Source organism: Artibeus jamaicensis, unplaced genomic scaffold, assembly GCF_021234435.1.
Source record: "Artibeus jamaicensis isolate MK-2021 breed Jamaican fruit bat unplaced genomic scaffold, CSHL_Jam_final contig_1803, whole genome shotgun sequence".
Taxonomy (NCBI): Eukaryota; Metazoa; Chordata; class Mammalia; order Chiroptera; family Phyllostomidae; genus Artibeus; species Artibeus jamaicensis.
Window position 1 is genome coordinate 70,064 of NW_026521356.1, and position 14,457 is coordinate 84,520.

Here is a 14,457-nt window from a genome sequence, read left to right on the forward strand (position 1 = left end):
GGAAGTTCAGCCTGGCAGCTGTCAGACACCTGGGGTCCTACCCAATAAGGAAAGGTCCCCAGAGGCCCATGCTGGGGCACCCGGTAGGCCTTGCAAGACGTGGGGGACCCCATGGACTCCGCTACATTCAGAGGATGGGGCAAGATTCCAAGGAACCTATGACTTTCTTTTGCCTTCGCTTCCAAATCTGCAGATCCCCTGCCCCTGGGAAGGCGTTCAATCCCAGAGTCCCTCGTGTCCTCGGGAACTGCAAGGAGGAATGGGAGCTGATCGGGCCTCGAGACACAGTCGGGCAGGTGCCTCGCTGTCCAGGCCAGGCCTGGGCAGACCTCTGATGTCTTCCCTCCTCCCCCTCCCCAGTCAGAGGGCTGGGGGAGGCTCCAGGGCTCTGGCCGGGCAGTGCTGGTGGTGGCCAGAGTGGAAAATCCCCCACTGGCTGGGTGACACTGGTGTTTGGCAGGCCTGGTCTTGGCCTTCCGCCTGGGGCTTGAGGGCCTAACAAATCTGTTTGGAGTCCTGAGTGTGGGGTACCAGGTGGCAAAGAGGGTGCTGGTGTGGGAGCTTTTTTCCACTCACCCAAGAATGGGACGCTCTCCCGTGCCAGGTTAATGTGCTGGGCGAGCTCCAGGGCACCTTAAGCGATGAGAAGTGTGTAGCTGGGAAGCAGGTAGGGCCCGGAGACAAAGGATGGATGCACAGGACAGACCAGACCTGGGGGCAGGAAAAAGGGCCGACAGGGGCTTGGGAGGAGAGTAACAGGGGGCACGAGCATTTCAGGAAAACTAAAATCAGGGTGGAGTTGCAGTGGGGCTGGAGAAGAGAGACAATGACAAAAAGAAGCAAGAGCCAGCCCTGTCCCCTTTGTCCGAGTCCCTGCCCTAAGCCTCTTGTTGTCCCAGACTAGCATGAGAGGCAGGCCAGAAGCCAGTTTGGCTTACCCAACAAGTGTGTCATGCATGAGAACTTGCTGAATCGTAATAAGAATTTCTCCAAATGCCCCATTGGACCTTGAAAGCCTCCAAAGCTGCCCCCAAAAGCTCTGATTTCAGCCACTGGCATCCCGGCCCACCACCTGTACCAGTGCCGCCATCATCGCCATGAGGACCACTCTCACCAGCACTGTGAACGTCACCGGCGTCCTGGTCACTGACCCCATCATCCCCCAGCTCCCCTAACCGCAGCCCCTTACCCCAACGGGTTGGGGGTGCTGGGAGCCAGGACTTGAGCCAGACCTTCAAGCCTGTCACCCATAAACCAACAATTCTCAACAATTTTGGCCTAACGAGACAATTAGCAATGCCTGGAGACAACTGGGGGACCGCTGCTGGCATCTTGTGGGCAGAGGCGGTGGGTGCTGCTAAACAACCTGCGATGCACAGGGCGCTGCCACAACGAAGAATTATTCATTCTACAATGTCAGAAGTGCTGAGATGGGCAATGCACCTCTAGAGCCTGTGGCCCCCACTCTGGCTCTGTCTTTCTCTGGCCCTCATGCCCAAATGCCCCATCGCACTTCTGATTCTTGGGCAAGAAGTAATCTTTGCCACTTCAACTTTGTTCTTTCTTATCGCTCATGCCTCCTGGCCTCCATATCTGTATTGAAAAGTCAATAAGATGAAAAGTCCTTTGCGGCCACCCTTGAGAGGGAAAACACACCGGAACAACTGGTACACGGAGCACAGGCTACACCATGGGCTGAGGTCATGCTTGCCCAAGGCAGGGGGGCAGGGACTGCTCTGGACACCAGGGGTATAGAGGTCGGAGGGAGGGCTCGGGCTTTCACTCACCTGCAAGTGTCCAGCTTGGAGTAGCTTTCGCTCTGTGGGCAGTCGGCAATCGGCATTAAGAAGTGGATGGTGATGGCCCTGCTCTGCCTCCAGCTCCTGGAGGCAAAGGTGGTCGGGTGAGTTTGGGGCCTGGCAGCAGGTGCGGAACCCTGGGCAGGAGACTGCAGCCCTGCGAGGGGTGGCCTGGCCAGAGGGCAGCCCACCTGCCTCCAGAATTTCTGCCAGGGGCAGGGCAGGATCCCCGAGCCGGTAGGACAGGAATTCCAGGTGGGAGGAAACATCCAGTCAAAGGGAGAAAAGATGGACCAGAAAAACAGAATAGGGATGTCTACTGCTCAGACAGACTGCACGCGGCTGTGGTTCCTCTCACAGAAGAAAACAATTGTCTCTGGGTAGGGAGACTCATTTGCTAAACATTTCCTTACGGCCCGAACTTATTTGGCAGATGACACAATCACCTAAGCAGGAACATCAGTAATGTAGTCTCTGCATGCTGAGACGTCAGGAGAAAGGGGGTGAGGGGCAGGGCTCACAGGACACCCAGAGGGCTGGACCAGCCACGGCTCGGCTCTTAGAGTGACTCCTTATGTGGAGAGATGGATCATCTTAGAAACTTCTTGTAACATGAAATTCTGTAGAAGTGATTAGAAAGCTCGATGTGAATAGCTCAGTGCCAATGTCCCCCACCCCACCCCAGGCAGGAATGGGGTAACCGAGGGTGCTAGGGCAGAAACCCCTAATTCTTAAGCCCCAATTCCAGAGCTGACCTGGGTTCCAAACTACGCAGGCCGATTTCCTCATCGTTCCTGTGTTGAGAAGAATGGCAATCGGCCCGACAGTTAGCCTCAGAGGCAGAACCAGGACCCTGCCGTCTGAGGCCCCGTCTAGCCCTTCTCCCCTGCACCCGCAATCTGTCACAGTCGGCTGGTGCCAGGTGCCTGTCGGCCACCACAGGAGAGGAATTTCCCTGGGATGAACTTTGTCATCTGCAAAACCTTGTAAAAATGCACATATACGGCAAAGAGTCATGCCCGGCATCTCTCACCTCTTCCTGGGAAGGAACATAAGGGACATCAGAGAGCAGAGGGCCAGGTCGGATGAGGGCCCTTGAGATGGGGAGGGAGCATCACCGGTGAATGAAATTGTTTCCTGAAACTCGGAGCGAGTCCTGAAAAGAATTTTGAAAGAAAGGGACGGAGAGGGGAAGAAAGAGAAAGGCGGAGGAATTAAGAGACAGAGAGACAGACACAGAGAAGGAGACAGAGAGACGAACAAATGGAGGAAGGGAAAAACACAGGCAAACGCAAGCGACGGACACAAGGGTGCAGAGTGGCAGGGAGACAGAGGCAAACAGTGAGAGGTGGGGAGAGGGGCTGCAGGAGAGGGAGGCCCCTGCCCGGACACAGGACCTCCTGCAGAGTCCCCCTGAGAGAGTCAAGTCCATCTGTAAAACCATGGAGGAGAAGGGCTGACTGGAGGAGTTCCTGAAGACCCACAAGCACGACCCTGTTCAGAAGTGCCATATCAGTGACTTCAGCGTGGCCTACGAGCCCATGGCCTACATGGATGTGAGTCCTGATCCTCCCAGGGGACCCCTCTCCCTGCTGCCAAAGGCTAAGGCAAGGCCCGGGCAGTGAGGGGCACCCCTCCACCTCACCCACCCCCAACCTCTGCCCCATTCTTTCAGACCTGCCAGCCTGGACCTCATTCCCTGGGCAGAGCATGGGTGGGGGCTCGGCTGACCTGGCACAGGCTCAGGGGCTGTGGGCTCGGGGCAAATGTGGAAGGAAGGCTCAGGCCCCTGCTTCTGGTGGAGGCTGTAGGGCAGGAGCTGGTCCATCCTCTGCTCTGCCCATGGGGGATGCTGGGCTGCAGGTCCTGGATCCCTCCGGAGCTAACAGCCTGCTCCACTACCCTACCCCAGGCGGCCTACTTTGGTGAGATCGGCATCGGGACCCCACCACAGAACTTCCTGGTTCCTTCAGATACCAGCTCTTCCAAACTGTGGGTGCCCTCTGTGTACTGCCAGAGCCAGGCCTGCAATCTTCACAGGGATTGCTGGGGGGAGCTCTGGTCGTGGAAAGGACCAGGGACTGGTCCAGGGGCACATGGCATGTCCAAGCCAGAGGGAGGAAGCTGGTCCTGGGACTGGCACCTCTGCCTTCCTTGCTCACCAATCCCTATTCCTTCATCGGCCCCAGCCCACTCCGCTCTGCTCCATTCATTACTAGGTTCTCACTGAGTGTCTGCAAGGCACACAGGGCGACAACACAGGATGTGGGCCCCATTCTGCGGTCGTATTTGGAGACAGATGACATTCACTGTCTTAAGGCTGCCCTGGTCTCTGTCAAGGCCTTGAGGTTTGGGTCCTCACACCTGTAGTACAGAGGGTCCCCCCCCTCCGCCCCACCCTCAATGATCTCAGGATTTTGGAATGGCTAGCTTCCTGACCTGGTTAGGGTTGAGGAAAGCAGGGGGTCCTGGAGAGTCATTTATCGGCACTCACCATGTGCCCGGTGACCTCCTGAGGCCCAAAAGACAGTTGGATCTGTGCGACCAGCCCATAGGGAGATTGCAGCCCTAGGGCTCCCCAGAGTCTGTAAGTTGGAGGCCAAGGCTGGCCAGTCCTGCGGGCCTTTGAATGCTGGGAACCTAGGCCGGCCCCCCCATGACTGATGGCAGGGTATGTTGAGGCCACAGGATGTGAACACAGGCCTGAGAGCCAGGGCAGGCCCCCATGCTCCAGCCCAAATTCCCGAATCCTCCCTCCCCCTGCAGCTGGCCACAGCTGCTTCAACCCCAGCCAGTCCCCGACCTCCTCCACCAATGGCCAGGCCTTCTCCCTGCAGCACGGCAGCGGCAGCCTCACTGGCTTCTTTGCCTGCGACGCCGTGATGGTGAGTGATGCCGCTGCCGCTCCTGCCCAGGACCTGGGCTCTGACCTCACAAGCTTCTGAGACTAATCAAGAGAGTAAGACAGAGACCCTGAAAAATATGGAACACACCTCATGCTCCACTGCACAGGACAGAAAATCAGCATTCACTCACCGAACCCCCAGTAAGGGCCTTCATGTACAGGACGCTGAGGGCACCATGATGAATGCGATGACCCGGCCCAGGGAGGGGGCTGCTGGAGCTCAGGGAAGGCCATTCAGACAAGAAAGTGGCTCTTGCAAGACCTGTCAAGCAGGATGGAGGACAGGTGAAGGAGGATGAAGAATGAGACTTGAGGGGTCTCTAGGGATGTCTGGGAAAGAGTAGGTGGAGTTACACTCGTCACCTTGCATGCTGTGTGTCCCCTCCAGGTCCGGAGTATCCAGGTCCTCAACCAAGAGTTCGGCCCGAGTGAGAATGAGCCCAGTACCAATTTCATCTACGCGCAGTTCGACGGCACCATGGGCATGGCCTACCCAGCCCTGGCCATGGGCGGGGCCACCACGGTCCTGCAGGGCACGCTGCAGGGGGCGCCCTCACCAGCCCCGTCTTTAGCTTCTACCTCAGCACGTGAGGAATGGCTTGAGGGTCTCCAGGTCCGAGCCCCTCCCCACATCCTTCATCCTGGACAACTGAGGCTCCATCCTCTGGGATCTGGAGGCCTCCCAGCAGGCACTTGGCCCCAGCCACTCTATTCCAGGGCCCTCCCTCCTGGGCTGCTGACAGCTCCCCCATCCCTGCCTCTGTCCCCGGACGACCCCCCCCCCAGCATTGCTCCCTCCTCTGGCCCAGCTTGCTTCAACTATTGCTGCTGATTCTTAATACCTCTTGGGTTTACCGCCTGCCCAGATCCCCAGTTAGCTCCTTTCCTTCTGACCCAATGCTTACTACCTGGACACTTCTTTTGTAGAGCGATCTATTGCTTCCTCTCCTTTGAACTGTAGTTCTTGCTAGGTCCTGGAACAACAGCCAGGCCCAGATTCTGGTCAAGGTGCACCATGAACTCCTAACAAGTGGTTATCCTCACCACAAACAACAGCGAACACGATTCTTTCTGTGGATGGGCTTGGGAGCCAGGCAGTGGGAGAGGGTGTGAGGCTTGGAATGGACTTTCCTCCTTTCTTCTGAGGGTCAGCCAACCACCTCGTAGAGGGAGCATCTACCATCGAGACCTTAAAAACTAGAATCTGACTTTCAACCATAGTACCTACCCTGTTCTAATATTGCTGATTTACTTCCTCTGTTTATGACGACCCTGAGTTTAGTTAGCCTTTAGGAGCTTCCCCCAGTTTCACACTCAAGTTCAGCTACCAGGGAAGTCCCTTCTCACAGCCGCTCCCTGACTCACCTTTCCCTATGAGTCCTGCAGCCAGCAGGGTTCTCAGAATGGAGGAGCAGTCACCTTTGGGGGTGTGGATAACAGCCTGTACCGGGGACAGATCTACTGGGCTCCCGCCCATCACCAGGGAGCTCTACTGGCAAGTTGGCATTGAGCAGTAAGTCTTGGCTGGACCCTGGGGTTGTGGGCACTTCTTCGGAGCCAGGTTATGAAGTACCTGGCTTCATGTCACACACACAGAGCCAGGCACTGCCGAGGGGCTGGGACAGAGGCCCACCCACCTTCAGGCCTGCCCTCGTAAAGCCCCAGCTACCTCTGCTAGAGTTTCAGCCCAGCTGAGGCCCAGCTCAGCCTGCAGAAAAGAGATGGGATGGGGGGATGGAGGAGGGGGCAGGATCTGGAATCCCAAACATTTCAGACCCCGTTGTCTAACCCTGAGGGCTCACAGATTAGCAACTGGGGTGTGTGGTGGTTGGGGAGGGGCTAATTTGCTTAAAGTACATACAACAGATCAATGTTTCTAGAACCTTCCTTGGAACTTTTGAGAAGAGATTCCATGGCCATTTAAGTAGCCTTAGGTAGACTCTGGTATGGTGTGAGTCTACCTATGACGACTACCTATGACTACCTACCTATGACGACTCAGCCCGTCGTCATAATGACTGGCTTGACCTCTGCAGAGTCCTTGTCTTCCTCACTTTGCTTCTGTGACTGCAGCTGTTAGTCCCTCAGAGGTGGGGAAAGCCCACCCCAGCTGCCCTGAACCGGGGGTGCCAAAGCTGCTCATCTCACCATTCAGGCTCCTCATTGGCGGCCAGGCCATCATCATGGACACAGGCACATCTCTGCTCACCATGCCCCAGCAGTACCTGAGCACCCTTCTGCGCGCCACAGGGCCCAGGAGGACCAGTACGGACAGGTGCGTCTGCTGGGGGCCATGCCGGCCTTTCCTGGGAGCCCAGAAATGGTCCGAGATTCTTGGCCTCCGTACTTCAAGCTTCCCAAGGCGCTGGATGTGCAGGCCCCTGGGATGCCTGGGGTGGGGGCCTGGAGCCTGATTCAGGGGTGCAGACAATTGTGCTGAGGGACTGTGAGGAGGGTCCTTCTAGGCAGAACTTTTTCTGAGCCTCAGCTCCTCAGAGGAAACAGGTTGAACAGTTGCTGGACTTTGAAGTAAGAGAGAAATAACTGGAAAGAGGGGCCAAGCTGGTGAGCGACAGGGAGTAACTTTTTAATCCGCCTGTCCCCCACCTGCATGGAGCCGGGCCCTCTGCTCCTCCTCTCCCCTGAGCCCAGTCAGGACTCTGCCTAAATAACGCACTCCCCCTGCCTCCGTGGGACCGACGGGCTACTCCTTCCACAGGCCTGTGCGTTTTCAAGAGACAGTGGCAGAGACGGAAAATAGGTTCAACCTGCCAATGGGGGGAGGGTCAGGCAAAAGTAAGGTTTCTGGGGTGGCAGTGATGCTCAGGTCTCCCTAAATCCTGTCCCCTGCACATGAATACACACGTAAGGCCAGCAGTGCTTACACAGGACTTCCCTTGAGTGTCGCCACCTCAGTCCAAAAGTGGGCTCAGGACTCAGGCCTGGAGCCAGAGGGGCTGAGGTGACAGAGTTGGTAGCTCCTCTCGGGTGGGAGAGGAGACAACCTGGGCCCTGTTCCTCTCTCTGCAGTTTCTTGTGAACTGTAACAACATCCAGAACCTGCCCACCTTCACCTTCATCATCCGCGGGGCACAGTTCCCTTTGCCACCCTCTTCCTACATCCTCAACGTAAGTCCCGGTCCCCACAGGCTGAGCGAGCAGGGACATGATCAGGGTGGGAGGAGGCGTGAGGAGCCAGAAACGCTCCGTCTACTCACCTTGTGCCATTTCCCGACTTCCTTAGCACTGATTTAGTTTCCCCACTCATTGATTCTAAACCCCTTCCTCTGGAACCAGGCTGTAAAGAGTGTCATCTATTATTCATCACTATTATTAATTAGTTGGGAGAGGCACCGGCTCTCTGTTGTGCACTTACCAAGGTCAGCCACTGTGCAAAGCCCTTTGTCTACACTATCCCACTTAATTATCTCAACACTCAGTGAGGGAGATACTACTTTCTATTTTACAAATGAACACGTGGAACACCGAGTGGTTAGGTAACTCACTGAAGGCTATGCAGCTAGTCAGGGTGAAACTAAGGTTTGGATCCAAGTTGATCTGCCTCAGAGTCTTGACCACCAGGCTGACTCACTCTAGACAGGGAGCAGGAGGAAGATGAGTGTGGGGAGGACACACAGAGGAGTCCCTGCAGAGGGTCACTGTAGACTGTATTCCTCCATTCCAGAAATTCCTCCCACCAGCCTCCGCGCTGGCAGCTCAGTTGGCCTGAGCTCTCAAGGGCATACACCCTGGCTCACTAATTTCTGCACATGCACCCCACACCTTGTCCGTGCATGAGCAAAATGAATGAGTGCTGTGCTTTTGTCTTGTGCAGAACAATGGCTACTGAAACATGGGGGTTGAGCCCATCTATCAACAGCCAGAACAGCCAGCCTCAGATCCTTGGGGACATCTTCCTCAGGTCCTACTATTCTGTCTACAACATGGGCAACAAAAGGGTGGGCTTCCCCACTGCCGCCTAGACTCAGTGTCTAGACGCCTGGGCTCCCTTCCTCCTCTCAGCCCCCCACCTTGCGGGGGCTTCTCTCTGTGCTTCTCCTCTGGATTCAGCTTTCTTTTCTGGACTCTGGACTTTTTCTAATAGTAAATAGTTCTTCTCCATGTTGGTCAGCCTGTTGTTTTTTAGAGGGCAGCTGCAGCCTGTAAGGCTGCTCCTGGTCTCAGGGAGTGGGGAGTGAGATTTGCTTCTGCTGGTGTCAGGGTTGAATTTGTGCCTGCTGAACCAGGTTGTCCCTTAGTTGCTTTGAGGTTTCTGGGTAGGTCACTGGGATTCGAAAAGAAATGGAGCATAAGGTAGGGCTCGGGGATGGACCCTATACCCTTCACAGCTTCTTTCTAGAGAGGAAAGACAGGGGTAGTGGCATTGAAGGGAAAAGGGGCCCTACTCTGACAACCCGAAATGCTCTGCTGATGTAATGATCACTTACCAAACTATCACCAGATTTACTTTATGCATGTCCACATGCATGTCCACTAGCAGTGTGGCTAGGGGGTCAAATGACTCCCAAATGCACCTCCTTATCTGGGATCGACTTTGCACTAGGAGCTGCCTGAGGCATGCCAGGTGCCAAGGATGCCTATGTGCGTGGGCTTGTAAGTCATCTAGGGAGGGTCCTCTATGCCACTAGAACCCATCTCCAGGAGAGTTTCTGAAGGTCTGAGCTGAGTAAGCTGATCATATTTTCACCCAGACACCTCTATCCCGGGGCCTGTATTTGAGCAAGGGCTGGCCCTCAACAGTGGACAAGAAGATGATGGCCCAGCACCCTGTAATGTTCAACAGGGGAAGGTGACCTGAAAGATCAGAACATTTCTGATTTTGATAGTGGTGGGGGTTACCAGCAAGCTCCGACTGACGAGACCTAGGTAGGGAGGAGCTGTAAGTGCAAAATTCCTAATGTGAGGGGACAGGAGCTCCATGCTGCAGTCACATTTCTTTTACCTTATCCTTCACCAGGCTGACCCCAACCTTGTCCCTTATGCTCAGGGACAGAGGTAGAAGTGCAGGCCCATTTACCCCATTGCATACCAGGTGGGAGACTGAGGCTGCCACCCAGGAGTTACTACAACAACGGCACACCGCCTGGGGCCCTACAGCTCTCCCAGACTCTGGGAAAGACAGCATGCTTGCAGGCTTCTTCTCGGGGTCAGACAGGCCACAGGGTGTATTAGTGGTGAGCTCTGGTTCGGGACATCGCTGACTGGGAAGAGAAAGAAAACGTGCAGAAGGGGAAGAAACGAAGTGGCATAGAAGTTCCGAGTTAAACGTCAAGTCCCTGTATACAGCCTTGGGCCCACAGAGCGGGACTACAAATCCCCGCGCGCCAGGGAGAGCTGCAGCGAAGACTACGTTTCCCAGCGGGCGCCGCGCAGGCCAACGGGGGCGGGGCGGGGCGGGGCCGCGGGGTGGGTGCTGCCCTCTGCCGGGCGCCGCGGGAACTGAGTGCGGAGTGACAGCGGGAGCCGGGGCGCCGGGCGCGGGGCTCGGTGACAGCGGAGGCGGCGGCCGCTGGCTAGACATAGGGAGAGGCGGCGGCGCTGAAAGCAGCAGGAAGGGCGGACGGGGCGGGCCTCGCCGGGGGTGCCGAGCCGGAGGAACTCGGGAGGGGGCGGCAAGCGCAGCTTGAGAGCCGGACACCTGAACTTGGGACAAGTTGCCGGAGCCCCCGGGCGCGGGCGGCGGACGGATTGACCTTCAGAGCTAGGTGAGCGGGGGCCGGGGGGCGAGGGGTGCGCGGAGGGCCCGAAACTCCCGGTCCAGACTCCCCCGCCCCCATCCCGTGGGTCCGAGAGACAGGTGGGTGGGTGAGGGCGCGGGCTGGAGAGGGGAGCGAGACCGTGTGCGCCACGCCGCCACTGGCCTCGCTGTCCGTCTAGCCCGGGACGCCCGGCGCAGGGCCAGAGCGGCGTTGCCTGCCGTTCCCGGGAACCGGTGCGGCCCCTCCCTTCGGGCCCGGGCCGGGGGCGGCTTCTCTGCGACCTTATGTAACAAGGCGGGAGGGGCCGGGGCGGGCATGGGCCTTCCCGGCCCGGGAGTAGAGGGCCGAAGGGGCGGGAGGCGTGGGAGTGAACTTGCAAGAAGTTTGAGGGACGTGTGGGCCCCGCGCCCACTTCTTCTCCCCCGGACGCGGTGGGGGCGGATGGTACAGGGGGAGGGCGGCGGAGGTAAGGGAGGTGTGCGGGGGCCGAGCCGGGCCCTGCCAGGCCCTGCCGGGATGGTCCGGGGGAGTGGGAGGGCCAGAGCGGCGCCACGCCCCGGGGGCCGGGCTGTTGAGGGCGGGGGCTGGGGACGGGGGGGAAGTGCCATCCTTCCCTCCCCTCCCGTCCCTTCCACCCCCTCCCTCTCCTGAAGTAGCCGCCCTTGCTCACGTCCCCCAGAATCCCTGAGCGCTGTCTTTTTCTCCCCCTTGCATTATTCCACGACCTTATGAACCCCGGCCCCAGAGCTTACCTTTCGTGCACCCCCTCTTTCTGTTTTACCGTCAGTTCCCAGTCATCTGCCCATTCCCCGAGAACCATACCCGTCCACCCCCGACGCACACCTTGTTGGTCCCAAATCCCGGAAAACACGCCCCCTCCCCCCTATTCCTTGTGGTCGCATAGCCCAACACCAGGCTGTCCCGCCCTCCAAGTCAGCGCTCACACTTCACCCTCCCCGGACGCCAGACGGCTACTCCGCCGCGGCGCGTGCACTTACCTCCTGGATGGGAGCGGGCTGATGCCAGCTCGGTCCCCGCCCCTCGGCCCCCTCCCAGTCCGGGTTCTGGCTTCACGCACGGCTGCTCCAAGCTGCTTCGGGTTGTGAGAGCAGGTTTGCGCCGCAGCCGCCTGGAGCACCCTAGCCTCTCGCCCAGGGGGAGAGAAGGCGGTGCCCGCGCTGCCCAGGGCTCCCCCTTTCTGGTTCCCTGCCAGCCCCTCACCGCGGAGTCCTTGGCCCATACCCCGTCCACTCCAGCCGTCTGTTCTGGGGACGGTTCGGGGTGGGCAGTTTCTAGACTAAACTTGAGAGCAGTGCTTTGGCTTCGCGTTCGTTCCCTGGGGAAGTGCCGGTTAATTACTTCTCAGCCTCCACTCCTACCCCACTGAGTGAGGGGTTGCTTAGTGGAGCAGGGAGGGGAACAAGGCTAATGCAGCGCCCACCCTCCCCCACCCCCATCCCCGCCCCCGTGACACCTCTGGGATGTGGACTCAGGCCCTTGCACTTGCTCTGGCCGAGATTCCACCGGCTCAAGACCTTCCTCTAGGGTGGCTAGATGCCCGTGTGCTCAGATCAGAATGCAACATTTGGCTCCTTGGCCTGTGCCCTCAGAGGCCTTCCCTGTGCCCAGTCTGGCCGACAGCTCCCAGGCCCTGTCCTCAGTCCTCACGGCCTGGGGAAGAGACAGCAGCAAAGTTCAAGCCATCTGTAGAGGCACTGGAAGGGGAAAGGCTGGAATCTTAAGAGTCCATCCAGTCTGGTAGTTTGTTGGTATGCTGGTACTGTGCCTCAGTTTCCCTAGCCTTGCGAAAAATAGCGACTGGCTTGGCTCCTTTCTTTCTCGCTGCCAGGACAGGAGAGCGGGAACCAGGGTGCAAGTGAAAGGCCATTTCAGGTGGCTCTGTGTTCTTTTCCTGGAGGGGCCAGTGTTGCTCACAGTGGACACAGCCGGTGACAGCTGCAGTGCTGTTTTGCCTTCACTCAGCTCATTGAGGTGCAGCTAAATGGAGACCCAGGTCGCCTGGTTCCAGGTCCCATGGGACGGGTGCAGGGTTTGGGGCAGGGGACATCTCCTCAGGTGAGCACCGAGCCCAGGGAGAGCCAGGTGGGCTTCTGAGGGCTGATGGCCCGGTGAGTAACAGTCAGAGGGGAGCAGGGGCTGGGCCAGGGCAGGCAGGTAGGGTCCTGGAAGAGTAGAGCTACAGGGTGTCCATCCCCTCTGCCCATCAGGACCCCCTTTCAGTCTCTCTGCTGGAAAGTAGGTAGGAGGGGCCTCCCACCCCTCAGGTCTGGCTGCCCTTTGGGGGTCTGGCTTCTGGCCCTGATCCCTCCTGGGGCTCTGTTTATGGCTGTCATTGCATCACCAGCCAGAGTTTATAGAGTTACTTAGCACCTGCCCCCACAGGGAGTGGCCCAGCCGCCCGCTGGTGTCTGTTCCTTCCTTTTCAAAGTCAACTTGGTTTCTGCTGGCAGCAGGGGTTTCCCCAGCTACAGCTGGTATGGAAGCCAGGTTAGGCCTTTGTCCTGTGGATGGAGGGCAGTGAGTACTTGGGGCCCAGCTTAGGGCTGCCCTGGAGATGACTGTGGACATTGAGTTGGCTTCTTGCAATACAGAAGGAGGGCACTTAGGCTTTCCAGAGCTCTCAGAAGTGTCCGTGTCCCAGGAGGCAGCATATACGCATGTAATGTGTATGTCCCCATCTGAAAAGAGGGACATAAAAATGTACACACTTCATGGGCTGTAGTGAGGATTCAGACAGGAGCTGTGCCTGGTACATGGTGAGTCCATTGTGTTGCTCTGGGCGTCCCTGTGGGGGGTGTGTGATTGATGGGGGTTTGTGTGTGTGATTATGAGATTACAGGCATCAGTGTGTACATAGGTGAATTGTGTATATGGGTGTCTGCAAGTGTGACAGTAACACAATATTACACTAATGGAATATTCTCTTTATACTATGATAGAACAATATTATAAACAACAGTTCTAAAACAACAGTTGCCAACATTCATTATTATTCTTTAGAATGAGGTAGGAATTATTATTTTCACTGTACTGACTCAGAAAAGTCAGTTGCCTGAAGTCACACAGCCTAGAAGCGGTGGGGACTCTAACCAAGGCCCAGAGGGCTCCGAAGCCCGTGTTCCCAGTCCCTAAAGAGCACTTCAGGGTTTCCAGGAGTTTTAAGAGGTGGATGTGTGGTGGTCTGGGAACTTTCTTTCCCCCCACTCAGGTCTACTGCCCGGTGGGGCAGGGGGGAGGGGCGGTGAGAACTTGATGAGGCCCCTGCCCCAGGCCCACACCTGTGTCTTGGCTCCTTCTCTGCGCTGCAGTCACAGGTGATCAGAGGACCCCCTCCCCGCCCCGCCCTGCCCTGAAACCTCTCTGGACTGGCCTGGCTTCAGACAAGGCTTCCTGGGTCTCCCTGGAAACCACACGTTACCTTCCAGTAAGGCCTGAGCTCAGAGGACACTAGTTTAATCAGACAGAGAGAAAAGGCTGTGGGGGCTGTTGGGGGACGATGAGACAGCAGCAATTGTCATGGGCTCCCAGGAGACCCCCCCGCTGCCTCTGACAGGCTGTGTGCTCGGGGCAGGTTCCTGCTCCTCTTGGCCTCCGTTGCCCTGTGAACCTAACTCACCTGTGCAAACCTCCTAGTGACCCCCGACAGAGGCACCAGAATAGGAGAGGCTTCAGAAAGGGAAGGGTGTGCAGGGGGGTATGAGGGACTGCTGTCCACTCAGCAGAGCTTTGGCCAAAGGCTGGGCCTGGCGCAGTGACCAGCCAGTGTCTCTTGGGGCATAGCCATGGCTACCATGTAATGATAGCTGCCATGTAACCTAGGCAGGGGGGCCAATGAAAGCATGGACTCTGGGGCCAGGCTTCCTGGCTTGGAATCCCCGCCCCGCTCCTTACTAGCTGTGTGATCCTGGGCAAGCTGCTTAACCCCACTGGGCCTCCATTTCCACACGTAAAGAGTGAGCATTGCAGTAGCACCTACCCAACAGTGCTGTAGCGGGGGCTAAGTGTGTGCGTG

The 14,457-nt window shown here is 57.6% G+C and overlaps 2 protein-coding genes across 2 annotated transcripts in view; both read left to right on the top strand.

Moving 5' to 3' along the window:
- Nucleotides 1–3,062: 3,062 nt before the first annotated feature.
- PGC (progastricsin) lies at nt 3,063–8,687 on the top strand. Its single transcript, XM_053671259.1, is given in 13 exon segments — nt 3,063–3,140; nt 3,206–3,355; nt 3,712–3,829; nt 4,566–4,684; nt 5,093–5,246; nt 5,249–5,291; nt 6,091–6,172; nt 6,174–6,217; nt 6,860–6,954; nt 6,957–6,979; nt 7,735–7,833; nt 8,540–8,577; nt 8,579–8,687. Coding segments are annotated over 13 exon segments (1,152 nt in total).
- Nucleotides 8,688–10,255: 1,568 nt separating this feature from the next.
- TFEB (transcription factor EB) overlaps nt 10,256–14,457 on the top strand; it is a 44,229-nt gene continuing 40,027 nt past the window's right edge. The window contains exon 1 of the mRNA XM_037155073.2: nt 10,256–10,430. The gene's annotated coding sequence lies outside the window, so the exon portion shown is untranslated. The remainder of the gene's footprint in view (nt 10,431–14,457) is intronic.